The following is a 26,206-nucleotide window of genomic DNA, read 5'->3' as shown; positions in this document are numbered from 1 at the left end:
GAGAGCCGCGTCCGCGTCCCAGGGCCAGGCACCGCGCGGAGCCTCGCAGGGCGCAGCCGACAAGGCACACAGCCGACAAGGCACACAGCCGCCACCGCCATTTCGCGGCGCCGCGCCCCGCCCCAACCCCGGCCCCAGTCCCGGCTCCGCTGCGCGCGCACGCGGCCGCCCCGGAAGCACTCAGTGCGGCCGTGACGGAGCAACGCGGCGATGGCGGCGGTGTCGGTGCTGCGGGCCCCGAGCGGCGGATTCAGCTTCGACAACTGCGCTCGGTGAGGCGCGGGGCGGGTGGGGCGCGGGGCTGGCGCGGGCGCGGGGCTCGCACAGACCGCGGGGCTCCTTGCGTTGCAGGAACTCGCTCCTGGAGGCCGAGCTCGGGCAGGAGGGGCGGCGGCTGCCCGCGGCCCGCAAGACGGGCACCACCATCGCGGGAGTCGTCTTTAAGGTGAGCGGCCGCGTGCGCCGAGGCGGCGGGGAGGGAGCCGGGGGGGCGCGGGGCCGGGCTGAGGCCTCGTTGTGTCTCGCAGGATGGCGTGGTCCTGGGGGCCGACACGAGGGCGACCGAAGGGATGGTCGTCGCTGACAAGAACTGCTCGAAAATACACTACATCTCTTCCAACATTTAGTGAGTATCGCAGGCGGCTCTGCTGCGGCGGCGTTGGGAACGGATGGGATTTTTAGCTGTGTGCTTTGCCGCAGCGCAGACCGGGGCGTACTCTAAAACGTTAACTGGCGTTTATCAGAATGGGTTGCTCGTTGTTTGCCGTTTCGTTTGCTTTTTGCTTTGCGCTCTGCAAGCGTTGGCTGGCTGGGATGTTGATTTCCTCAGGTTTGCGGTGAGGGGAAGGAGTGCTGGGGCTGCGTGCAGCAGTAAGGCGGCTGTGGTTCGGAAACTGCAAATGGCGCCTTGGGGCGGCAGAGGGGAAAAACAGCAGTTATGGGCGTTGAATGGGCTGGGATAACTTGGGGAGAAAACGTAGAAAAGAAGCTTGAACGTGTTGAATAAAGCAGCCGAGCTCCAGTTTGGCCACGTTTGGTTATTTGCTTCCCTTCCCCTGCTCACCGAGTGCAACCTGTAATGACTTTCAGCTGTTGCGGTGCGGGCACAGCTGCAGACACTGAGATGACGACTCAGCTGATTGCTTCCAATCTGGAGCTCCATGCGCTGTCTACAGGACGACTTCCACGTGTGGTCACAGCTAATCGAATGCTGAAGCAAATGCTTTTCAGGTGACTGAATGCTTTCTTATTTATTAGCAATGCTGTTAAGGCCACCAGCCGTGACTTGTTCTTGTGGTGGGATGTTTGTGTAAGATCCATAATGAGACTTTAGGAAAGATTTAAGAGTTGTTCTTTCCTTGATAGCTGTTTGAACCGAGATGGAGGAAACAAAGCCTGCAGTATTTTAGAGAGCCCCTGCTGCAGCTGTACAGCGTTGATTAATATTATTGCAAGTTGCGCTGTTGTTATCTTAAGGAAAAATTATCTGCTTGTTGGGTTGATTGCAAGCTGTTGTACTATGGCAATTGCAATTCCTATCAGCAATGTGACTTAAAACACGCCATTAAATTGAGGGCACTTTCTCCAAACCTTTAAGTGTTTCAGTACTGTTTTTAATACCGTTTTTCATAGAAATAAAAAGTACTATTGGTAGAAAGAAAGAATGAAGTGTGTGTACTTGGAGGTTGTGCAAGCTATGGGAGAGTCTCCAGGAAAATAAAACAAAGCTTAAAACCAAATAAAACTCCAAAAAAGCGAAGTTCAGTAGATAGATTCTAATAATTCATCTTAGTTGTTTGATGCTGTATTGCTGGACAGCTTGCCCTAAGTGTGTCACAAGACACAGCTGAAAAGTTACAGCAGCCAAGAAGATCTCATGGGGGAACGAGCATGTTTTCTTCAAAGTCCTTAATTATAAACTTAATCACAGATACAGGAATTTCATGTAGTGTTATAAAACAGAATTATCTCCTGGTCAGCACAAACATAACGGCCAGTCTCCTTGCTTGTCCACTGCATGCTTGTTCTGCTTGACAGTGAAATAATCATGTTTCAGTTAATTTCACAGATAGCAAAAGCAGTCTTTCTATTACAGAGCTATACGTGATGTAAGCATGGAGAAATTCTCAGATGAGTGCATTGTGGCTTTTAAACAAACAAAAACCCCACTGCTTTATCACAGATTCTCAGATCCGTGTGTAAATGTTGTTCCTAGGTATCAAGGCTACATTGGTGCTGCCTTGGTTTTAGGAGGTGTAGATGTCACTGGGCCTCACCTTTACAGCATATATCCCCATGGATCCACTGACAAATTGCCTTACGTTACCATGGGTAAGTGCTGCCTCCATTGTACTGCAGTGTAAGAGCATTACATCTTTCTGACTTGAGCATTGTACTTTGCTGGCCAGAGGTAACCAGCATTTTAGCTTGCTTTGGGATTAAATATTTCCTTGAACACGTAGTTTTCACTCCTTGCTCAGGAGTAGTGATGGTGGCTTCCTTAGAGCCTGAGAACCAAACCATTCTTTAATCTACATGATTGCCTTGCTCCTTCCTGTCACTCCTTTGTCTTCTTTTGAGATACTGTTTTCCTCTTCAGCTGGTTTTTCAATTTCTGTGGTCCTCATATTCCAGGGGCACAGATTGGCTTCACAGGAGGCTTGTTATTCCAGAAGTTCCCATTTGCAACTTAAAAATAATTTTGTCTGTCTTAAGTAAGTGTTGTTGTGCCTCCAGTAGTTTGATGCAAGTGTTGAATCCCTTCACACCTGTGTGGATCCTTTTTTGGTGTAACTGCCAGCAGTTTGGGTTCTGAAAATGAAGAAAAACCAAGGCAAACAACAATTCTTGTGCACAAAGCTTTTGCTACCAATGGTTAGAAAAAGCATGCAAACCAACTTTGTCTATATTTTTATTGGAGCTTTGATATATTGCTTTAATATGTTACTCATCCCTCATTACTTCAAGGGAAGGTGTTCTCCTGAAAATGAATTCCTTTGAGATCATTTTCTTAGGATGCTAAAAACTTGGAGAAGGCTTAGAAGAAACACATTGAGGTTCTGGTGCACACAAGCCAGGTCTGTACATAAGGTACTTTCTTTTATGGGAAAAGTGGAAAACAAAAACCTAAAATGCTCTAAAGCAGAACTTAGAGAAGTGTCTCACAATGTATCTCATAAAGGTTGAGGAGAATGAGGTTTTGTGTGGGGGCACCAAGTGTGAACCTATACATACCTGTAAGTGTAGTACCTGTTTGGAGAGGCTCTGGCCTCTGAACTAACTTGCCTTGCTGGAATTAACAAAGTTATTTTTAACATACAGCCTTTAACAATTAAAGCTTTCCATGTCTTTGGCCTGCACAGCTGTTCAACAGAACGATGCAGTTAACTGTATGGTAAGGAGAACTGTGGTTCGTTTGCAGAGATTTCTGCAGAGGTAGTGCTAGACCAATAGATGGTGCCATTACCTCAGGAACTGGTGAGTTATTTCCTTGGCAAAATCCGTGTAGCAGTCAAGTTATGAGATGCCATTGTTTAGCCTCTAATATAATTATAAAAAAAAAAAAAGTGTAAATCTCTGATTCTTGTAATTGCCTTATATCCAATGTTGTAGAAAACTGTAAAACCATAATTGACTTTAAGCTGCCAACTGCTAGTAGTTAATTGCCTGAGTACAGTCACACAGCTGCCATTATGTACGTGGTTACTTTTGTGCCTATGTTTTAAAAGATTTAAAATGTGGTATTCCGAACATCCTACCCATTCCTCCTTCCCTCTCCAAAAAGAAGCTGAAATAGAAGAGTAAGCTCAATTAGGTAGGGAGCAGACTTTCCTGGGATTAATTTTACTGCAGCTTTAGCTTTGGTTTGCTGTCAGCTGTGCCAGATCTGCCTGGTGATTGCACGTTCCTTCTGTGCAGGATCCCACACAAAGCCCTTCTCAGCACGATGTCCTTTACCTTTCTGCTCCTGGTGCACTGCGTGTGTTTGAGTGAGAGGAGATTTGCTGATGTGTATCAGTGAAAGATGGTGCTGAGGCAGACAATGTATCAAAGATCAGAATAGGAACTGTATTTCTATTTCATTTAGAGTATGATTTTCACCCCTCCCCCAAATATTCTAAGGGTGCTTTATGAAATCTGCATGCGTATCTTTGAACAGTTGTTTTCTGGAAATGAATCGGATTTTTCTGTTTTTAATGTGCTCAGATATCTTGCCTGGAATGTGTTTGTGGATGGATATAGTGATGTCCTCCCTTGCAAGGCAGATTTAAAAGATACTCAGTGCTTATTCAGGAGTGAAAACATCAAATTAAACTGTTTATGCTGACAAAGGACAAAATTGGATTTCAGCAAACGATGCAAGATTGTCTGATTGCTTGGCTTGTCTGGGAAAGCTTCTGGCCAAGAAGCTTATAATGAAATGCATGCATAAAATTAAAGTAGTTGAAGTCTGTAGTTCAGCTTTCGGAAGCAGTAAGTGTGTTCCAGCAGTCTCTGGTGGCAGAAGCCAGTCCCCCGGTGCCAGCAGTGCTCCATATTCATAAATCAGCTCTTCATGCACTAGCAGTGCTGTCCTGCCGAGCAAGCAGCTCCACTGCTGAGCCAAGGCCCCTCGGCCAGGAAGCGGGCTGAAAAATGATCGCGATCGATGGGGCTGTGGAGATGGCCGGGTTCCTACCCAGAGCGAGCGGCGACTGAATAGCAATGAGTGCGGGTGAGTGAGCGCCCTGTCAGGGAGCCCCGGCACTGATGGATGAAGTGCTAAACGCTGCTCTCTGCTGGCTGCGCACATCCTGCGCCGGGGGAGCCGGCAGGTCCTGGCTGATGGGAGCAGGCTGTGCTAAGCGCTGAGAGCTGCCTGCTGGTGGTTTGCCCACGGGCCCAGTTCTCTGGGAACGCAGTGATGGCTGCAGACCACAGTGGAGGAGTCAGCTGGCTGTTCTGCAGGTATCGACAGCTACCTGTGCCTCTAAATCAGATGTTGAAGTGGCACGGCTCCTTGTGTAAACACCAGTCGAGGTTTTTAAAGTCACTTCCAGTCAAATACAGGAGGTTTTTGAATGATTCGGTTGTGAACGCTTAGTAAATGGCCCGTGTTTCTTGAGGAAGTAAAGCAAACTCTTATGCTGTCATAAGTCTTCTCATTTGTGCTGATCATTAGACTGAAAAACACTTGTCTCCAAGTAAGCTTTGCCAATTTGTGTAGTTCTTCATGGCTGTCTTTTTAGCAGTCAATGTTTCTAGGTCTTTAGATGTTAGATTAATACTTCCCAAGTATTCCTCTTCTGGAGGTGTAACTCGCAGAGCGTGTATGCACAGGACATTCCTTGGAATCAGTGCAGTGCTTCTGCTTGTGTTCCCACAGCCAGGTGGGTCCAGGCTTCCCCAGGTGTTACAGGTGGGTGCGTGGTGTAGGTGTGCTTCAGAGCAGCTCCTGTGGCCTTTGTCGAACTGCAGACGTGTTGTGGTGGAGAAGTGTGTGTGTATCTGTGTTTCTAAAGGGCAGTTGTTACAGCTGGTGCTGGTAACAGAGAATTTCCATTGTGATGTTCAAAATGACAAAAATCTCTTCTTTCAGAAGATGTGGTGCTTCTGCTAGGGCTTTTTTTTTTCAAGGAAATGCAAAATTGTACGTCTTATCTTTACTGTTTGTAACTAGTAGAAGAAAAGGATTTTTAGATGTAAATGTTTACTTCTAGATACCATTAATTAAGACTTTTGACAGCTCTCTACAAACCTGTTATGGGACTGTCTGCATTTATTTAAAGTTAATAAATGTGGTGGTTATCTCATGTACCACAGCATGAGGAGCTGCTTTCCTTTCCTTTCCCCTTCCTCCTGGAGCCTGCTGAGCTCTGTCCACTTCTTTGGTGAACTGCTTTTAAAAAGGAGCTGGAGGAATAACTCCAGTCTGTGCCATTTATGGAATAGTTGGAGTATTCCATTATTGGTTAGTTTATCAGACACTGCAAGTCTTGAGAAATGAAGACCATTCTTTCATAGCTCAGTGGTTTCAGTGTAGGAATTTGTCAGCCAATATCTGTCAGGTTTTCATTCTGGCAAAATATTTGAGGCTTCATATCTCAAGGACGCCTCATCTGAGGGTGCCGTTGTTTCTATGCTCTGGTTCCAGGGTTTCCCCTTCTGCTTGTGGTAGGCCTTCAGTAGGGTGCCTAAGGAGCATGGTCTTAAAATTGAGATCTGGTCTCAGAACCCTTTTCCCCTTTTGTTAGAGATGCTCCTGCATTATTCTGCAAAAGGAATCGTGTTTGAAGTGCCGTGTTTGTTCTGGAACGCACCTCGTTCTGCCCTTGTTGCAGGGATCAGTGCAGCCCTTTTATTTGGCGGTTTGTTCTGTGATATCAGCTGTTTTTATAAGCAGTTCATTTCTGCTATTACCTGCTTAAAAATCCTTTTTATTCCCAGCTTCAGCATTTAGAAAAAGGAGTCACGTATTGCTCCGAGGTGTGAATGAATAGTCATTGCCTGTAATACAAGTACACAGTTAGAGCGTCCTACTGCTTTTAGATGTGATGTATTTGGTACTGTAAAGGTAATGATCCTCAACCACAGCAATATTCTGTAACAGGAATATCTGTCATATTCATTGGGATTACCATGTTCATTGATTTGTGTCTGTAAATCTGCTGTTTCTACCCTTTAAATTTGATCTATAATTGGGCCTCCTTAAATGGTTCAGATAAGGTAGTCTGTATTTTCTCAACAGTGTCGCTGTCAGCTTCTCCTTTTTCATTATACATTCAGCAGACTTGATAAAATCAGCAGGACACCTCATTTGAAACTGTTTAATCGCTGCCTTTTTCTTTCACTAAACCATTGAGGTGGTCAAGCGATGTACACAAATCATTTTAAATAGAAAATACGGCTTTCTCTGTGACCCAGCTAAACAGATAGCAGTATGCAAAACAAGTTAAAAAGTAATAAATGCCAAAAAATCTTCTAATTGGAGTAAAAAATGGCAGGTAACTTTGTTCGCTCCCCAAAAGTAGCGCTCTGAAATATGGTCAGGGCTGCAGACAGACGAGAGCTCTTCCCGAAGGTTCTGAACAAAGCCGGTCTGCGGTTCCAAATGGCAGTGTGCTGCTGCTGTGTCAGTTTGTGGGTGTAAGAGTGCTGATGGCACGTGCCGTTGAGCGCTGTGGGTGCAGCCGGGCTCTGCTGTGGTTCTGTGCCTGCAGTGCTGCTGGACAACAGCAGAACTCGTGTTCTCATCTCTGCCATCTGGTCTGCCAGAGCTGAAAGTAAAACGGCACGGAGCGATGGGAGCAGAGCTGGGCAGGAGCCCTGGGGCCGTGCTGGGAGGTTGGTTGGGCTGCAGCAGGTCGGTGCGCAGGTAGGCTTTGCCTACGTGTGCTGCTTTTGTCAGCTTTTCCTTTAAAACCTGCCAAATAAATGCAGAGAACCAAACTCCTGTGTCTACATACAGTATCTCAGTGTATTACTGCCTAAATAAATGCCCCAATTGTGTTGCTGCAGGTTCTGGCTCACTGGCAGCTATGGCTGTTTTTGAAGATAAGTACAAACCGGACATGGAGGTAAGAAATGTTATTAAAAAAAGTGTTTCTTTCTGAGTAATACTTGGTGTTAAGATTTGAAGAGGTTTGAGGCTATAGAAAAGAAGTTCAGTCTGCTTTAGCACTTTAATGTATTGATGTCAGCTTACTGCAGAGCTGTAAAAAATTTAAGGATGAGGTGGATTTTAAGAAATGAATAATTTCTTTCAGATGTATGTATGGAAAAGCTCGTGTGATTTTAATGTAGATGAAAAACTTCAGGAATTTAACAACCTTAGCATAGTCAGTTTTGCTGTTTTTCCGTTGGCCATCAGTCCATCTCTTTTTATTTTTTATCTTTATTTTATGCAACTCTTAATCTTTAAAAAAAACCCAACATGATTGCAAACCAACGAAGTGTTGAAGTGGTTTAGGAAAGTCATTGGATTTTGGGTTGATTGGGTTCTGAACACAGAACTAGCAGCTGCTTGCTTACTTTTCCAGTCTACCTAAGAACTGATCAGTGGGAGATTTGCAAGGTTGTGAGTTGTGTTGTTGCTGATGATATGGATCAAACCTGAAAGATGTTCAGGTTGGTTGGGCAGTCTTCCAGTAGCAGAACTGCTGAGCATTCAGTAGTGAGCAGTTGTTTGGTGCTTCCCAGGTGTGGCCCTGTGCTGTTTGTCCCATATAGCTGTAGGGGCTCACGACTACCGAAGCGCAGTAATGTGTTTGTGTTGCCTCAGTATCTTGGGTAGGATCTGAAGAGACTTCTGGCCTTGAGGATATTTATAAATGCTGTCCAAAAAATGGTAATCTTTAGGTAGGCACTCAGTATCTTCTGCTGCAGCACTGCAGGAGGTGCCTGACAGAAGGAACCGCTGGGTGTAGATTTCCTGCTCTTCTTTTTTCCCTTTCTACTGCTGGGAGAATGGCACAGCCTCTTTTCCAGCCTCTTGTGTGACTGCGCACTTGGCACTTGTGTGCTGTTCATACTGAAAGCAGGGATACAAATCCTTGGAATCAACAGCTACAGCATAATAGTCCCCTTTCAGGGACACAAATGTCAGAGAGCTGTGTGATGGAACTGAAAATCTTACCTCATTCTCAGCTAGTTCTCGAGCTTGTATTTTAAGTCATTCTTTGTGTAAGAGCAACCAAAAAAGGCACCAAAAATTGGTAAATTTCCAACTTTTCCTACTTAGAAAGGTCATCCTAATTAAATTGCCTTCATACGCAACCATAAATGGCAACAGATACTGCTGAAACAGGCGTGTAGAAACGCAGCGCACCAATTTGAGGCAGATATTGAGATCTCTGAGAGCACCTTAACCCTTCCTTTGTCTTCATCCGACGTTCTTTGTCTGATAACAGGGCAACCATCTGAACATCCACACCAGTGGAGTTTCAGGTGCTCAAGTCCAGCCCTGTTCTTCAGCATCTCTTCATGTTGTGGCTGCCATCTTAAAATATTCACCTTTTTGTGCCAAATGTATTTTTCCAGTAACGTGTCCAAATGGCGTGGTATTTCAGTTGGAATTAAATCTGAAGGACAGTGTGTATTCTATAGAAAATTTGCAGTGAAATGGCGATGATGAAGTTTAAATTCCTGCGGATTAATTTAATGCAGTGGATGGATATTTTGCTGCCGAGATCAATGCTGCTTTCTTGTGTGCTAATTGTCAGAATATCTTGCTAAGGCTACTGGAGGGGAGTGGTGTGCTGCAAGACCATCACATCACAGAAACATGATTCAAAGGCAAACTGTCCTGCACCCTCTGGTATCGACTTGCAAATTAGCATCTGGAATGTAATTAAACAAGCTTAATGAAAGTAGCAGCTGAATACTACTGGAAAAGACAATCAGCTTTTTTCCCTCTGATATATATTCTGTACTATTGAAGCTGATCACCAAACACATCGTGTGAGCGCAGTTAAAAAAAATTAGCATTTATTTGAAGAATAGGAACTGTTTTTCATTCTGTTATGCTTTTGGCATGCACTGGTGTCCCATGAGAGCCGTGCCACAGCAGATAGTGCACAATATTTATAAATCCGTGACAGGCAATAATAGCAACTTGAAAAATTCTTTTGCTAGAATTTCAAGTTGAGAGCTGCCAAAAGCTGAGAGGATCAAATCTGCAGTGGCAGCTGCTGTGCCCTACAGTTAGAATCATAGACTTTGAAGATTCTCAACTTAAAGAAAAGGGGGAAAAAAAGAAGAAAAAAAAAAAAAAAAAGACTGCAGGCTTAGCCAATTTTTGCAGGTTTCTAGAGCCCTGGCTCTCTGCCTTTTGAAGATGAGTTGCTGAAGCTTCTACCACTGCCTGAGGCATGCTAACACCAGCAGGATGTGTTTTTTTCCACAGACTTAGTGTGTCTTCAGATTTAAGCAGCACACGCTTTATCAGTGCCAGCTGTGATGGTCCTTTCCCTGGTTGCAGTGCCGGGAGATGATCTTTACCCAACATCCTTCAGAGAAACTGCTAAGATGGATGGTGACGTACACAAGTGCCACTTCTGCAGTCTGATTTATGGAGGCATGTTTCATTATGAAGCAAGTGCTGGCCTCTAGAGGAACCATTATAGATTGCTGAAGATGTGAACACTTTCAGCCCTGAAGGCCTGTAGATGCTTCAAAAATGTAATGCCAAGCACCTAACTACTGTGGAACAATATTAATCTGTCATGTGGGCAGCTATAGGTCTGCTTTAAAAAACATAAGTGGAAGAACAGCGCTTCTAATAGAGTGGTTTGAGCTCAGATCTTCCGTTGCAGCCAATTTTTCTTTCAGGAGAGTGGCCACATGGTTTTTAAACCTCAGTCAGAATTTGCAAATGCATTCATGCCTTCCGGTGCTGAACAGCAGTGAGGAGATATGGCAACCATCGTGATCCAGGGGAAAACTCTGTCTGCAGTGGTAAATGCTAGAATTCAGGCTTTGTCTACATTGTGGTTGTTGAATTTCTGGGGAATCTGGGGGGCACTGTGTATTTTATCCTGGTATTTGACTTTTTTGGGAAGGAGAAGTTTTTGTCTGTAGAAGAATACCTCGATGTCGTGCAGCTCTGTGTCACCATGGATGAGTTTGTGGATGAAGCTCTGCTGCCTGCCTTGGCTGCATTTCAGCAAAACAGCCAGGTCAATAAGAAGGGGATCTAAAAGGAAGAGAGGGAGAAGAAGCCATGGAAAATAGAGCAAGGAGGTACACCTTGATGAGTTCAGGGGCACAAAAGAGGTGGGGAAAATGGACAGAGTTGGAGCCTGGTAGATATTTGTAATTGTAACTAAGGCAGATTGCTGCAAAGATACGAGATTATATTTAGTCATTTAAGATACCATTTTTTTAGTGTGGCATTAAGAGGTGATGAGTAAAAACCAGAAGCCTCTGGAGGGGCAGGAAGAGATTTAATGGGGTGGTTGTGCTGCTGCAGCTCGGCTGTTGCACTTGTGCTGCCCAAAAAGTGTCCATCTTCTGCAGCCTGCCCTCGGAGTGGAGCTGTGCTCCTTCACCTGCTAGCAGATTGGATCTGCCTTTGCTAACTTGTTTGGTTTTGACAAACACAGGTTGGAGTGCAGCCTTAGGAGCAGGTCAACTGGCAGATTTGGGTAGCCCTCTGTGGGAGAAGCAGTGAGCGGTCAGAGGTAGCAGCTGTGGCTGTCAGAATAGGTGTGCTCACAAGGAAATTGTAGGGGGAAAGAGGGCTGGAAGTCCAGTGCTTAGGCCCGGCTCTCCTAGTGCAGCTTTGTTCCTGGCATGGCTGCTGTCATTGAGAGACGTGAGGCCAGTGCTGTGTCCCCATGACAGCTGTGATGTAAAGGATGCCTTCCTCCAGGCTCTACACCAAAAGCCTGGGTTGTACCAAAGGGAAGGTGGCAGAAATGCCACTTTCACCACGTTGACTACATATCCATATTTATTTTACAGAAATAAGCATCAGACATAGTACAGAATTTTATAAGAATGTGTCATTTTCTTCTGTTGTTGAACAGGTGACACACAAACCATTCTGTTGTATTTCCTACTGCTCCTTGGTAGGGTGGCATTATTTTCATTTATTAACTACTGGCAATAACACTGAGCTATTTTTGGAAACTGTCAGAACTCTCTGATCTCCAACAATGGTTGTCTCATCAGTCTTATTTAGGCTGCATCTGTGTGATTCAAGGCTCAAGAGCAATGACAAGCTGCATATGAATGCTGTATTCATTAGTGATGGTGATCAGAATGCCTGTGTCCCACCACAGGGCTCAGGTGTGCGGGCTGCAGGCTAATCCCACCAGCTGACACCACCAGCTTTAATGACTCTGGAAGGTGACCGCTTGCTGGGAGGTTTGTTGGCTGAACTCGGGCAGCAGACAATAGGGATCAAGCCAGGCTCTGGGAGGTAAGCTGGAGAGCCTGCCTGGGATACTTGAACCTGTATTGGTGTGAAACACGGAGATTAAGGAAATGGGGGGAAAAAACCCTGATTCTGTGAACAAAAATAATTACTTAGGTATATAGAGCACATAAATACTGCGTATCCCATTAGCAGTGACAGTAATGGAGATGGTTGGCAGCACATCTCCGCTGCCTTGTGCTGACGGAGCTCGCTGGGATGGGGTTTGTTGCTGTCCATGTGTACCTGTGTTACTTTCTCCTTGGGAGACCTGGATTTCTGTGCATGAACATCAGGGTTACTGCAGTCAGATGGGAAGCAAGGGCTTTCTGTGCTGTTCTGTTTCATGGGTTAAAATTACTGTACACTCACTCAGTTTCTGCATGGTGTGTCAGACATTGGTTCTGTTCTCACTCTCATGGCATTGCGCCTTGCGCTGATTGATTGCTGTTGCAGGACTGTTGGATTTAAAACATTCTGTACCACTTCATAGCTGGGCAGGCTTTGAAATGGCTGAAGTCACTGGAGACGTGTTTTGAGGTGTTCCTTTTGAGTATATCAAAGTACAATTTCTGTGCAGAAATCAGATGGGATCCATCTGGTACCAGCAGAGCGCCAGAGCATGTACCTCTGCTTCTCCATTTACAGGCACATCTTGCCTTGGTTTAAATGGGGCCTTGCTGCATGACCAGGGGCATCCGTTGCTTCACCTCTGCAAAGTAATTCTTAAACTTTGTGCACAGTAGTGTAGATAAGCAAGTCAGACACAGGGCTCCATGTGAGGAGATCATTTCAGTGCTGGGGGAGGCTGCAGGACAGGTCATTATTTTGGATGCATTTCTCAGGAGCAGGCGTTAAATTGCTGGGGTCTATGCATCTCGCACAGCTGCAGAGCCGGAGCCCAATGGCTCCAAGTGCTCTGGATGATATTTTGGGTATTGCGGAGCCGCTCGTGCAGTGAGGACAGCCCGGAAGGAAGGGAGGTGAGGGGTGCTGCCCTGTGCTGGTAGGAGGCTGCATGGCCTTGCTGCGCTCGGGGGCGGCTTTGGTGCTGCAGGGCAGGGCAGCAGAGCAGCCCATGGCACAGCCTGCAGCAGCACAGCCTGTGGGATTTACTGCTCCGTTACTGCGGGGCAAATTTGTTTTGTTCTGAGCACCGCCCTCCTGGACACCAGGAGCTTCTGCCGAGTACAGGCGATAGATTAAATGTGTTTTCCTATTAGTTCTCACTTCAGAGTCTGGAAATAGCATTAGAAGAAATCCTGCGGCTGTGAGAAGAGCTGGTGATTTAATTCTGTCCGCAGACGTTGTGCACGTCTCCATGTAAGGAATGAAATATAGGAACCGGTGCTACCAAACAGTAGTTCCCAGTCATATACGTTTTTTGCCTTGGCAGGTAATTTGGCATAAATTGTTAATGTAAATCCAGGTTAGTGGGGAAGACATTATTTTACTAAAAAAGATAAACTGCTGATTAATTCAGTATAGAACTCAATTACAAATTGAAAGTGTCTCTGCGGGATGCCAGTACCCTAAAGACAGCAGATGTTGAATTGATACTCCAGCATATTTCACACTGGTATGAAATATTAACGTGGTTTATTGTGGTGATGTGCTGTGCAGTGCTGGGGAGGAGGAGCTGCGAGGAGTCGGTGCGTGCAGGCGGCCGTAGCGATGGAGCAGGAAAAAATGGAGTTACTGAGAATCGTAATGAAGGACTTTGGTTTATTTTATTTGAAAAGTTCTTACAAGAACGTTTAGGAAAACAAACGTTTTCTGTAGCACATACCTGCGTTTCTCACAGCAAAGCACGTCAGCTGCGGTGCTGTGACTCAGCAGAGCCTGCAGCGGTGCGGCCGCTCCTGGGGCAGCTTCCTGGTCTTTAACAGCTGCTCATAGTCCTGAATACTCCTATGGATGATATTTGAAGGCACATCTTTCTTTACAGATTCTGCTTTCCGCAGTACCTCAGCCTTACTTTGTGGCTTTCCAGAGAATCAATGAAAGATGGTGGGGAAGGAGTAGGGAGCAGCTGGAAGGACGGGCCGCTTCCAGAGCGTGTTCACTGTTGGAGATGGAGGGAAAGCAAGCTGTTTTGGTTGTCTGCTTGTACAAAACACATTCATGAAACAAAGTTTATAGTTCATCTGCTTAGGAGGTGCTGCTTGGCACCTGCTTTGTGGGGAAGGTTTGTGAAACCTGCATGGCTGAAGGGACGCAGCCCGTTCCAGCTCAGAACAAATCTGTTCTCGCTCAGTGGGCTCTTTGGGTGTTTCCTTACAAGTGAGAAAGCAAAGTGCTTTTCTTGTCAGTTCTGTTCCCTCTTTGGAGTTAGCACAGATTTTAGCATCGCTTCCAGTTATGTATTGATCTCTACCACAATTCCTCCCTCCAGACAGACTTGCACATCCTCTCACATGCTGCAGCCTGCTGATTACTCTTCCGAACTCTAATTATGCTTCTGTAGGTGCTTATGTCCTTCAAGAGGTATCGCATTCCCAGCCTCCAATTCCTGCCCTCCAATTCCCACCACTTCTCTACAGATTTTTTTATTTGTGTATTTATTTCTAACTATCTCAGTCCTTCCCAAAGCTTCTGATTTCTTCCCCTTCCGGCCTGCCAGCCCAAGGGACTCTTCCTTTAAGTAGGATGAGTGACAGAATTCCAACAAATTTCATTCTGCTGTAAAAGTCAGTTTTTATAATGGCTTTTCTTGCACCCTATGATACTCACTGTGTACTGATATTTCAGATTCTTGATGAGGCTTAGTGCTGGAGAGCAGCACAGCCTATTGGATACCCAGAGGATACTGGTGACCTGCAGAAGGCACTCATTTGTTTTTGGTAAAAATTAAAAAAAAAAAAAAAAAAAAAAAAAGCTTTCTACAGTTTTAAATCTGGAAAAGATGTCGTGTTTGACTTGTGAAGTTATAGAAGTGCTGCTGCTGAAGCAGTGCAGCCGTTCCCTTCACTGCTGTAGGCAGTGATTAACTTGTGTCAGAGCTGCTGGCACGGGCTGCAGTAACGTGAGGTAGAAATATCCACATCTGCTGTGGGAAAGTCTGTTCCAGTAGTACTTGAAATCTGGAAATTGCTTAAGTGAGAGGAGAAACTTGATTCAAGTCATATACAAGAGTAATGTGTGAAAGTTCCTTATTGGTGCTGTTTGGGACTTGTGCCGTGGCAGCAGTGGAGAGGCAATCCATCAGTTCTGAGCGTCTACAAAATGCAACTCTCCAGATAACAGGTTTAAAGTAAAGATTTAATACAGCCTCTATGTACTATGATGCTGCAGTGACAGTTTAAAACTCATTCTCTAAATCTCAGCAGACTTTATAGCTAGCAGTGGGCCCATATAAAGCTTAATGGCATTACAACACATAAATCATCTTTTAAAGATGCTACCAGTAGCTCCAATATTAAATGCAGACAATTGTCTGTGTTATAAATAATTTATCAAACACCGTTTCAGATTGGCCCTCCACGCTGAGTTATTTATTTTAGCCTTTACTGTGCTATTCCTGAGACACGCTTTGAAAGATCCATTACTGGTCAGTTTAATGAACTTGGGGTCTGCGTTTCCCCCTCAAGTACTGCGCTGCATCTGTGGTGACCATTACAGGGCTGATCTGGACCTCTTTGCGCCTTTTACAAGTGCTGCCCGTTTGTCATGGAGTGGTAAATGGAGCTGCACATTGGAGTCCTGGGACACATTGTGTGATGCAGTGATGGAGACAAACAGATAGCTCTATAAAGCGCTGCTCGTCACCGCTGGCTGGTGCTGCACTACATCACTCTTGCTGTAATCTCATTTAAGAAGCAGCGTGGACCCGAGAGAATGATATTCCCAGTTAGCTTGGTCTTTGCAGCCGTAAAGTAGGAAGTGCTCCTTTTATATACTCTGAACTTTTAGGGTTTTTTAAGATTAATTATTACAGTGACTCCTTCTGTCCCCGTCCTCAGGACTGTGTCAGCACTTTTTCCAAGAACCCCCTATTTCCAGACTGTAAAGCAGCAGTCTTTGCTGGAACTTCGTATGCAGGGTCTCTATCAAGAATTTCTTATTTTATTTTTTTCCTCTCGTGGCTATTCTGGTCATCTTTCTAAATTATGGAAAGGGGAGGAAAAGCAAACAGCTCTGTGGCAGGGTTTTCTATAACTAAAATTACTCTGGGTTCACGAGCTGGGCAGCACTCCATCAGATCAAAGAGCTGAGGTGACATTTTGGGCTGTGCTCCGCAGCGCAGCAGGGCTGCAGTGTGGGGACAGCTGAGCTGTGGCGACTGCGGCTTTGGAACTATTTTGATAGCAGCAGGCTGACAGCACGTTCTAAAAAGGAGAAAAAAATGTGGCGAGATGACACTGCAAGATTTTCACATTGCTCTCAGAAAAGATTGAATTCAGGGGGGATGAAGCACCCACCAGCCTGCTGTGCTTTTCCTGTGCTGTGCTTTTGCTGTGGTGCTTCTCTTACACTAAGCTCATAGAATGGGACAGAGTAATTTTGGCTCTGCCATCGGTTAATTTTAAAAATGAATTTACAGTCACCTCGCTGCATGGAGCTCTTTGCTGCGTGTGCCTGTGCTGTGGCACCAAAGCACTCTGAGCAGCTCTGCGGCCGCAGGACGGCGTTGTGCACAGAGCTGTCCTGCAGGAGCAGCTTCTCCAGCGTGGCTGGTTGCCTCGGCTGGAAGTGCAGTCTGGTGGTGGAGGTTGTTGGTGTTTGAAGAGCGGGGCTGGTAGAAATGGATGCTATTTCTGTAGCTTTGCAGAGAAGCCTCACTGCCAGCCAGTACCTTAATTAAGCTGTCAGAGGAGCACTGCTGCTATTAACATTCTTGCATAGCAGCCGGTGCAGAATGTGGGTATGTGCTGGCAGTGGTTGGTGCTGAGGCTGAGCCGGGTGCTGCTGCTGGGCGCCCTGTGGCTCGGTGCCCTGACACTGCTGCTCTGTGCACGGAGCTGAGGCCTTTAACATGAGGCAGACGGAGGAGCTGGGTTGGTCGAGGTGAGTAGGGGCAGCTGCTGTGCTGCTCTGCGCTGAGGGCAGATGATGACTGGGATGGTGGGTTAGGGTTAGGTGGGAGGTGATGGGATAAAGCTGGGAGCAGAGCTCCGTGCTCGTGGGCTGCATTCAGCCTCGCTGCTGCCCACAGCGCACGTCTGCATGTGGCCTGCCAGTGTGTCCCTTATGTGTGCAGGAGAGAAGCTGCGCTGGAGGCAGTGAGTGTGCTGTGTTCTGGTGCTCAGGAGCTGCTGAGGGGAGTGGGGCTGCAGCACGGGATGGAGGCACAGCCAGGCCCTGAGCCCCCAGCCCCGTCCCCTGGGCTGCTGCTGGGCACTGAGCTGCTGGTGCTCTGATGGGGTGGGCTGCCTTCGTGTGGCTGCACAGCACTTTTGTGGCAGCTGAATAGATGCCATAGGAAGGTGGTTTTGCAGCATTCCCCTGTGCTCGCAGTCATCGCTTACAGTGTAAAATTAAGGGTGTAATAGCACTGTCAGGTGATTTCAAATACTGCTGCATCTGACCTATGACTTTCAGCAAGTTGCTTTTGAAATGAAAAGCCCTCCTTGGGAGCTGTAGAGGGAGCCAGTGCAGCTGGAACAGCCTGGGCCAGGAAAGAGCTTATGGGGAGCATTAGAACTTGGCTGAGGCCTTTGGGGACAGGAGAGTGACCACAGCTCTTCTGCAACACTGTAACTCAGTTTTGATGTTTCTGAAATACTTCTCTGTAAAAGACATTAACCTGGATGTGAGTGTTTGTCTAACAGGACGTGCTGTCCTGTTTCAGACTACGTAGACAGCTCCTAAACCGTGAAAACCAAGAATGGTAACCCACCAGAATGCATTTCAGCTGCTGTGTGGTTGCACTTTTACAAGAAAGCAGCTGATACAAACCTGTTTGAATGGGAATCTTGGAGCTTTTGTGTGTGGTTCGGTCAGCACCTGCCTCTAAATTCACTGCACTTGTGTTCAGGACTGGAATTAGAACTACTGGCTGCAGTTCAGTCTGGAGCTAGGCTGCCTGCAGCACAGTTACTGTTAAGATGAGCAGAATGTATTGTGCAAACCGTGCTATATTCCAAAATCATATAATTTTAGTACTGCAAAGGATCGAGTTGTCCCTACCTGGGGAAGGCAGTAACTGAACTAGTATGGGGCTTTACCTTGTGTGCAGCTGTGACAGGGGGCACAACAGGGAACCTGTACATGTGTGCAGAAGCCCTGATGATAAAACCCACATGTTTAATTTCTCCATTAATTGAGACAAAAACCCTGTTTCCTTGACTGTCTTTACTAAATTGGAAGTGTCTGTTGTAAAGGGGGAAGATGTGGGTGGTGAGCAGGAGGAAGGCAGCCCACTGCTCAGTATGCTGTTGTTCAGCTCTGTAGTGCTTAGCTCATTTACTGTTGTGAGAGCTCACAGCTTCCACTGTCACATGGACAAACATTTCTGTGAAATGCCAACACTTGTGCAATGACAGCTTTCTTAACTTGTCCAGGAAGAAGAAGCCAAACAGCTTGTGAGGGATGCCATTGCAGCTGGCATATACAATGATCTGGGCTCTGGCAGTAACATAGATATCTGTGTTATAAGCAAGAACAAGTTGGATTTCATCCGTCCGTATGACGTGGCCAACAGAAAAGGTGAAAGGTTGGTATTTCTGAAGCTGTGCATTATCCAAGGCTGCTCCCAGCAGTTCCTGTTTCCCATAATGCTGAATTTGGGCAGTCAGCAGACGCTACATGGGTGTGCTGAACTTCAGCTAATGAAGAAAATAAAATTAGTGGCTGCAGTTGGCAGGTGAGTAGAGGCTTAGTGGCATCTACAGGTAAGTGAAAGAAATTAATTGCCTGTCAACTCCACTGTGTTGAGAAACTGCCTTTGGAATTTCAGGCAGTTTGAGAGTGAAGTTTCACATCTGGGACTGAGCAGAGGCTTACCACTCCTGGCTGCCAGGAGAGTGTTACACCTTCAGAGCCAGATACGGCTTCGCTGTGCCTTGCAATGCTAAGTCAGATGCAGCAACATTCCTGGAACGTGGCTTGGTTGCAGGCTGGCTTTGTGTTTAATGCTGTGTTTGCACAGAAACCCAAAGTTAATACATTAGTAAAATTAATCTAGAGCTGAAAAGAATTAAATATGCTTTTTCTTTGAGCAAGGAACGGCCAGTCCAATAATGAAATCCAGCTCATTTCTTTAATGATGCAAGTCTTAGAAATGCTAGGTTAGCTGAGGCAGTTGTTGCCAGCAGTTTAGATTTTGCAGCAACCACCGTGCCTCACTCACTTTAGACTACTGCAAGAAACTTCCATACCATGACCAGCTAATCAGTTCTGGCCTTTCAAATGAGTTTTCCTAGGCATTACCATCTCCCAGATTAACCCTCCTGCTTTCATTTACCAGGTATGGCAGATACAAGTGTGAGAGAGGAACTACTGCTGTTCTCACAGAGAACGTAGCACACCTGGAAATTGAGGTGGTGGATGAAACTGTACAAACCATGGATACTTCCTGAGCATCACGTGCAGCTGCTGTGTCACTGAGGACACACAGGAGGTGTGTTTCACTTTTGGAAGCCTTCCTGCCTGGAGAGAAACATGCGACCCACACAGAATAAATAAAGAGGGGTCAGACCATTCTCTTCACCAGTGTTTCGTGGGGTGCTCATTTCTTTTACTGCTTTTCTATTCTTACCTGTTATAAACATGGGGCTCATGCAGAACTGCTCCTACTTTAATTATCAGAGTATTAAGAGCAGTATTGTGATGTTTACATCCCTTCTTCCCTGTTTTCTGTAGATAGGGACAAGCTACTGAGCAGATCCGGCCTCCACCTCATATAAAATGTTCTAAGTACTATAAAAAAAAACACAACTGAAAAGCCTTAACCATCTTGTTACTTACCTGAAGTTTTCTGCAAATTTCCACTTGCCCGCATCCCAGAACCCTGAGCTCGTTCTCCTATTTGAGATTAAACTCATTTCGTGTTTTACATTTACATCCTAAGGAGGAAAATCTCAAAGGGTTGGGCTGAAGCTACGTTCAGCCTCACAAGGTTACATGGTGCAGCCCTCCGTCTCAGCAGCCTGCAGCTGCACTGGTCCCTGGTGAGGTTTCCATCAGGACCAGTGCTGGCAGCTGACCTCCACCCAGTACCTGCACAGCCACAAAGCTGTTAGCAAACCTCACGCACCTGTTTGCAGCGATGTTTTAATGTTCTCCCCTTTAATACTGAACCTTTTTTTCTTTTTTAAACAAAGGTGTTTATTTTGTAAATCATTTTTTTTTATTTATCTAAAAATGCACAATTGCAAAAAAAATTACCTTTTGAAATACATTTACTTATAGGCACTAATAAATTTTATCTAGCACGACAGCGGAGCGCTCGAGGCACTGCAGCTTGAGCTGGGCCCTGCAGGCAGAGCCCCTCTGCTGGTCCACCTCCACTACCAGCAGCACAGCACAGCCGGCCCGGCCCACTGCTGCCATGGCTTAAAGGAAACCTGCAGTGTAAAGGTGACAGTCTGAAGACTTATGCCTAAGAACTGCTAAAGAAGATGGCTATAAATTAAACAAGTTGGCATGGGAATGTGGGAAGCAACGTGCTGCCTCTCCTCCATTCTCGTGCTGATTTGAATTTCCTCAGGCTCTCAGGAGAGCAGCAGACTCAGCTTCCTGCTAAGAAGCCACGATAAAATGGCACCTTGCATTAATGATACCAACATAGTTCACAGCAATTAGTAGTTCTCCTTGCTACCCTATAAAAATATGCAAAATTTGGTGGAAAGTAGTTGAAGATGGCACTGCAATTTTCCTTTAAGTAGAAAAAATCAAGTTAAAAAATCCACTAAAAGCATATATGAGTAAATAACCCTCTAACCCTAATCTTACTGAAAAAAAAAGTTCAGGCTTGCATTCATTTCTTGAAGAAAACCAAAAGAGGCAGAGGCTGCACTGGGACTGCAGCACCCAGCCTGCAGCTCAGCATCAGCGCAGCAGAGCTGCTCCCACACTGCAGCAGCTGCTCTGCTCCCGGCTCGCGCTGCAAACACCGCCCAGGGCTGCTCCTGAAGCAGGCAATGCTTTTCATCGGCAGTAACGAAACAAATCATTGATTCAATGAATGAATTTAGTTGGTTTAAAGTTTTAATTTAAGAAGATGACCCCCTCTAATCAGCTTGAGATTTTTATAAAAATTCACATTCTAAATCAGCTTTCACAGTTAAGTAGACGGGGCTGATCCTGGTGTGGAATTGGCCACGCAGAGCGTTGGACTGACTTGGTTTCTGTATGTCTCAAAGAGTTTCAAACACTGCTTTGTGTAAAGTTCTGCCTACTGGTACCTAACACACTACTGCACGTGTACAAGCATCTTCCCAAAAATCCAGCTGGGGCAGAGAAACACTGCTTTTATAGCAACCTGCAGTCTCAAGTCGTGACAGTCAGGTGCTCACAAAGGCCCTGCTGAAGCACGTTTCTGTGGAGTGGTTTGCACAGGATTTGAGGGTTTTCTTCCCCAGCTGTACACTGAATTCAGTTCAGTGGCTGAGTTAACAGCTAAATGCATCAGCAAAAGACTCACTCTAAGTTTTCAGTTAAAAAAAAAGTCATGAAATAAATGCATTTTTACCCCCTCCCACCCCCCAAACCGCTCCCCATTCTAAATCTGAAGGAGGGAATTAATAAAAATACATAAATGGATGCTTTAAAATACACAAAGTAAAAACTGAAATTTGCTATAAACCATTTGCAGAAGAGGCGAAGTAGCAGTTATACAAACGACACAAAACCTACTGTAATTCTTACATTAGTATAAAGTGATTTCACTGAAGGAATTATTTCAATATTTCACATTACAGTTAAGATAGAGGAGGAGTGCCCAACGCTGACACCCCGGTTAATATCATCTATCCTAGATTACACACGACAGTTTAAGAAAAGACCCTTAAATGATCTACACCTGTAACATCTTATTGGCTTAAAAAAAAAAAAATCACTTGCAATACCTCACAGAATCTTCACTTTAAAGCATGACCACCTTGTAAGAGTCCTTGTCAAATAACCTGCAGAAATAATGGAGCATCCTGCTACGAGTGCTCCCCTCACTTGCTGACTAGGCACCAGTCGGTTTCATCTGAGAAAAAAAATTCAAGTAAGACTAAGCTGTGCTGGCTTTTGAGAGTGTCTGCAGATGGTTCAGGTGCTGGAGGTCCAAACGTGCATTTGTTTTGCTATTTGGTGCACGTAACCAATGTCGGGTCTTTGATCTGGATCAGGATATATGCACATGCTGACCAGCTCCCGGAGCTGAAAGACAGAAAGACATTGGAACAGAAATGGATCAGCTTGTTCCTTACTGGCAGCGGGTGTGGGGCTCCCCCAGATGGGAGCAGGGAGCTCATCGTGCAGCTGTTGAAGCTGATGCTGCACGCTTCTGTCGCACCCCACCTCTGGAAGGATCACAGTTAATCTGTACACACATCTTAAGACACAGGATGCCCGAGTGCGGCTGTCAGACCCCGGTGCTTCCTAGAGAACCTCTGTGAAGGAGAGACTGGTCATTGATTATGTTTAATAAATAAAATGCAGAAGGGCTGAAGTACCCCCCACCTCCCTACCCTCTTTATTGTGCACATGAAAGATTGTAGCTTTTAATTATACAGACACTGAAAGCTGCTCGTACCCCCGAGGCATAGGGAGAAACAGCCTTGAGCCTCTGATCTTCTCACATCCTCTCAGTAGCCACAGTGCCAATTATTTTAATGGTAATTAAAAGCATGACCCTACAGCTATCAAGCACACAGTTCAGCTGCATTACTGAATGTACCCAAATGAGGCCACAGCTCTGCCTCCCGAGCGCTGGGTCGCCGCGGGCCTGAAGCCGTCCCAGCAGGAACTGCCAGACCCGACCTTGACGTGCAGCCCCAACTGGTGCCAACAATTACCAGCGCATTTGTTTCTGAGACAGAAAACCAATCAGTCTCAGCTCCTCCAGACCATCATGAGATCCAGACTGGAGAAAAGGCCACAGCCAGGAGGCCATCACTGAAAGGTGGGCATTCCTCAAATCAATGCTTCGTCCCGTTCATTCACAACAGCGCTGCAAGCAAAGCATCCCGAGGGTCAGCAGCTCCCCTGCAGCAGGGCTTTGTTTGGGGGCACGTCACCAAGCACTCTGCTAGCTTCATTTGGCTGATGCTCATCTCTGCCCCGGGAAGAGCATGGAGAAGCAGCTGCCCCTCACCACTCCCAATCCTGCACCAGTGGCAATACTGGAGTGGCCCAGAGAATCTGCCCCATCAGCCTCAGGACAATGAACACGTCCACATGGGAGCAGCCAACCTCCTGGCAGCACTGACTCCTGCTGGTGCAACTGACTGCTGCAGGAAGGCGCTGCCACGCTTTTTTCCGAGCCCTGCAGCACGAGGGCTCCCACCCAATGGCTCACCCTGCTCAGCTGCTGGAAGACACCAACCCACCTCTCCTTCAGTTCTGTACTCAAGAAGCATCTGAAAATCTAACCTTTAAAACTGGCAAAAAACAAACAGCATTCATGGCAGAGACATGTTCAAGACTCAGGAAATCAGAGCTCTTTGTGGTTCATGTAGGCAGCAGCAGCTCATAGAGCTACAGCCAAAGGCACAGCCCTCTCAGACTTCGTCAGGCATTCTGTTAATAGTGCATGAACACCATCTGGAGTCTGGTTCTCTGGGACCTGGCGCCTTTGAGCTTTAAACCATCCTTCTCACCCCGGATTGTATCACTACACTACACACACTCTTTAGCACTGCCAGAGGGAAGCAAACAGACAGTAATTGTAAAGACAGGAAACACATCTGTCAACTTACACTAATTCTTGCTGCCAGCAGGCAGATCCTGAGCTGCACACTGCAGCAGCACGGCAAACGTGAATGCACAGAGCCGGGACGTGCTGCTACAGCAGCTTGGGAAAAAATAATCCACTTTTCCACAACACTTCTTCAATTATCTTTTTGCAAGAGTTCCTTAGCAGGAGAGAACGAACATAAACTGTGCGGCGGCCCAGAGGACGGGGCAGCACCACGCTGTGAGTGCCCAGGTCGGAGCTGGGAAGCTCAGTGTGGTGCAGGCAGACTGCAGCCCCAGCAGCTCAGCCCTGCACAGCCTACAGTTTAAAACGTAAAACAACATCTACAATTACGTTAACCTTTTCCTTTCCAACAGGAGACACCAACGACTGAATGAGAAAGTAAGAAAAACAGCTGGTTTAGCATGGAAAAAAAAAAGGTCAGGAAAAAACCAGCTCAAGAGGCCTTGCATAAAAACAACCACCATGTGCAGCCCAAGTGCAGCCTCACAGAGCAAGCAATGCATAGCTGCAATTTTGTTTTTTTTAAACACAGCTTCTTAAAATACAGTTCAGCTACTGCTCTCCATCCTTCGCTTTGTGTACATAGAACCCAGACTTCAAAAATCCCCCTTATGCAGCTTGGTTTATTGATGATTACCTTATTATTAAACTGTTTTCCTCTTCTCCCCATTTTAAAAAAATAAAAAGAAACAAAAACGACTCCCTGTAGCAAGCAGAAGACTACAGGAACAAGAATTTAAGCATGGTTTCACGGTATGTTATTTTAAGCAAAGGGAGGCAAAGGAGAGGGCTTTCCCACGGTTCATTGTTGGTTTTTGCCAACGTAACAGACTTTCAGTCTCAAAATCCTCTCCATGTTAAGAAAGCACATTAAGAAATCTTCCTTTCTGCCTCACTTCAGCGCGCTGATATTCAGAGGCTCAGCAGCTCCCCGGGCAGCTGCAGGGCAGCACTGCACTCCCCCACCCCTGCAGCCGGGATGGGGAGGCTCTTCCCCACACCCCTCCACTTCCCCTGCACAAATGCTCCCAATTTACCTTCTCAGAATAATGTTCAGCTGGAAGAGGCGGGTAGTCACACTGCTCTATTTTTTGGCAAAGAGAAAACAGGTTCATTTTATCTCCATAGAAAGGACTCTGAAGAGCTGCCATCTGGAGAGAAAAACACAGAGAGCATTTCAGAAACGGTAAAGATGCAATAGCCTCAGTACTAACGGGTTGCAAGAGCAAATTGTGTTCTCTGATGGCAAGCAAACAACGCTGCTGCTCCACCAGCCCATGCAGCAGCCAAGCTGCTGAAAGCCCCGCACCGCACGCATCCCTGGGCCTCGGCACTCAGCGAGCTCCCCGTGCTTCCCCATCACTGGTTATTTCTGCTGAAAACACTGCAGATGTGGGACACTGTCAGTGGGCAATTCCACAAGTATGCAGAAGAAACGTTCTCTTAATTTAAATAGGATTAAATAGGATGCCTGTGCTGCAGGGCAGTCCATCAGACACCAGCAGCTACGAACACCTCTGATACGAACGGTCACCTTCTGACAGGGCAGCTCTACTGCTCCTGATAACGCTGTGGTTTCAGCCCTCCTTGGTTACTACCATGCTCAGAACTGCCAATGCATTTACTCTCTATCACTGGTAAATTTTTAATCAACCGCTACAAGAAATAAGTGGATTAATTTTGAATTTGGCTACCTAGAATAAAAAGAACCTTATAAATGTGAGTGATGCAGCTCTGCCTTAAAAACGGACCTCAAAACAAACACTCTCTCCTCTTGGAAATTTGCTGCTTAGGATAGAACGTCCCAGGCAGATTTGGGAGCCCAACCAGAGAACCTTCTCCTCATCAGCCACGTCTTCAGCCCCTTTACATTCTATTTTACTAATCCAGATTTATGACTCCAAACCCACAACAGATGTCTGATGTAAACAGACCGAGCACACAGCACGGAGAGCACAACTGAAGGCTACTGGTGAGAAAGAACTTCCAGCTCAGTACAGAGCTTGTCTAACACTGAAGTGTCAGAAAGAAACTGCATGTCTGCACAGAATATCACCTACACTGCGGGTTCTTGGTCTGGAGGTCCAAACGAACCCCAAACCACGAGCTTCAGGAGAACAGCCACCACACGATGCTCTTGGAACTACGAAGTGTGGCACAGCAGCAGGGCAGGCAGGAGCTGAGCCCCAGGGCCACACTGCCCACTGCCTCCACACAAAATAGAGGGCAAAAAAGTGAAGGCACATTTCTGTTACAGTTGTAATTGCTAATTAGAGACTGACAGCAAACTGCTCCATCAGTTGCACAGAAGTGGAGAGAGAGGGAGTTACGTTGGGAAGTGATGTCCCCCCATTCTGGCTGACACAGCTCCAACCACCAGCACAGCACTGTGTGCGCCTTTGTTTGGGCTTGCTTCTGGCATTTTGATTAGAGCAATTACTGAAGGACAGCAAGAT

At 46.1% G+C, this 26,206-nt stretch overlaps 2 protein-coding genes across 3 annotated transcripts in view; one reads left to right on the top strand and one right to left on the bottom strand.

Annotated features, from left to right (window-relative positions):
* Nucleotides 1-185: 185 nt before the first annotated feature.
* On the top strand, nt 186-19,546 carry PSMB7 (proteasome 20S subunit beta 7). The gene is made up of 8 exons (XM_042830900.1): nt 186-272; nt 352-445; nt 528-625; nt 1,090-1,230; nt 2,216-2,331; nt 7,498-7,556; nt 18,400-18,551; nt 19,305-19,546. Exons 1-8 carry the CDS (start codon nt 211-213, stop codon nt 19,414-19,416), a joined length of 834 nt encoding a protein of 277 aa, XP_042686834.1. The 5' UTR covers nt 186-210; the 3' UTR covers nt 19,417-19,546.
* A 1,482-nt stretch (nt 19,547-21,028) lies between these two features.
* The window catches only part of NEK6 (NIMA related kinase 6), a 46,611-nt gene continuing 41,433 nt past the window's right edge, over nt 21,029-26,206 (bottom strand). For both annotated transcript variants that reach the window (XM_042830899.1, XM_042830898.1), the window contains exons 9-10: nt 24,788-24,901; nt 21,029-22,207 (exon numbers count right to left, since the gene is read on the bottom strand). In XM_042830899.1, the coding sequence (XP_042686833.1) occupies nt 22,097-22,207; nt 24,788-24,901 (225 nt within the window). In that variant the 3' untranslated portion in view covers nt 21,029-22,096. The remainder of the gene's footprint in view (nt 22,208-24,787; nt 24,902-26,206) is intronic.

This window comes from Centrocercus urophasianus, unplaced genomic scaffold (genome assembly GCF_019232065.1).
Source record: "Centrocercus urophasianus isolate 14NV4802_14NV808 unplaced genomic scaffold, USGS_Curo_1.0 seq_34, whole genome shotgun sequence".
Taxonomy (NCBI): domain Eukaryota; kingdom Metazoa; phylum Chordata; class Aves; order Galliformes; family Phasianidae; genus Centrocercus; species Centrocercus urophasianus.
The sequence above is the reverse complement of the archived record's forward strand: the minus strand, read 5'-3'. Positions and strand labels throughout refer to the sequence as shown.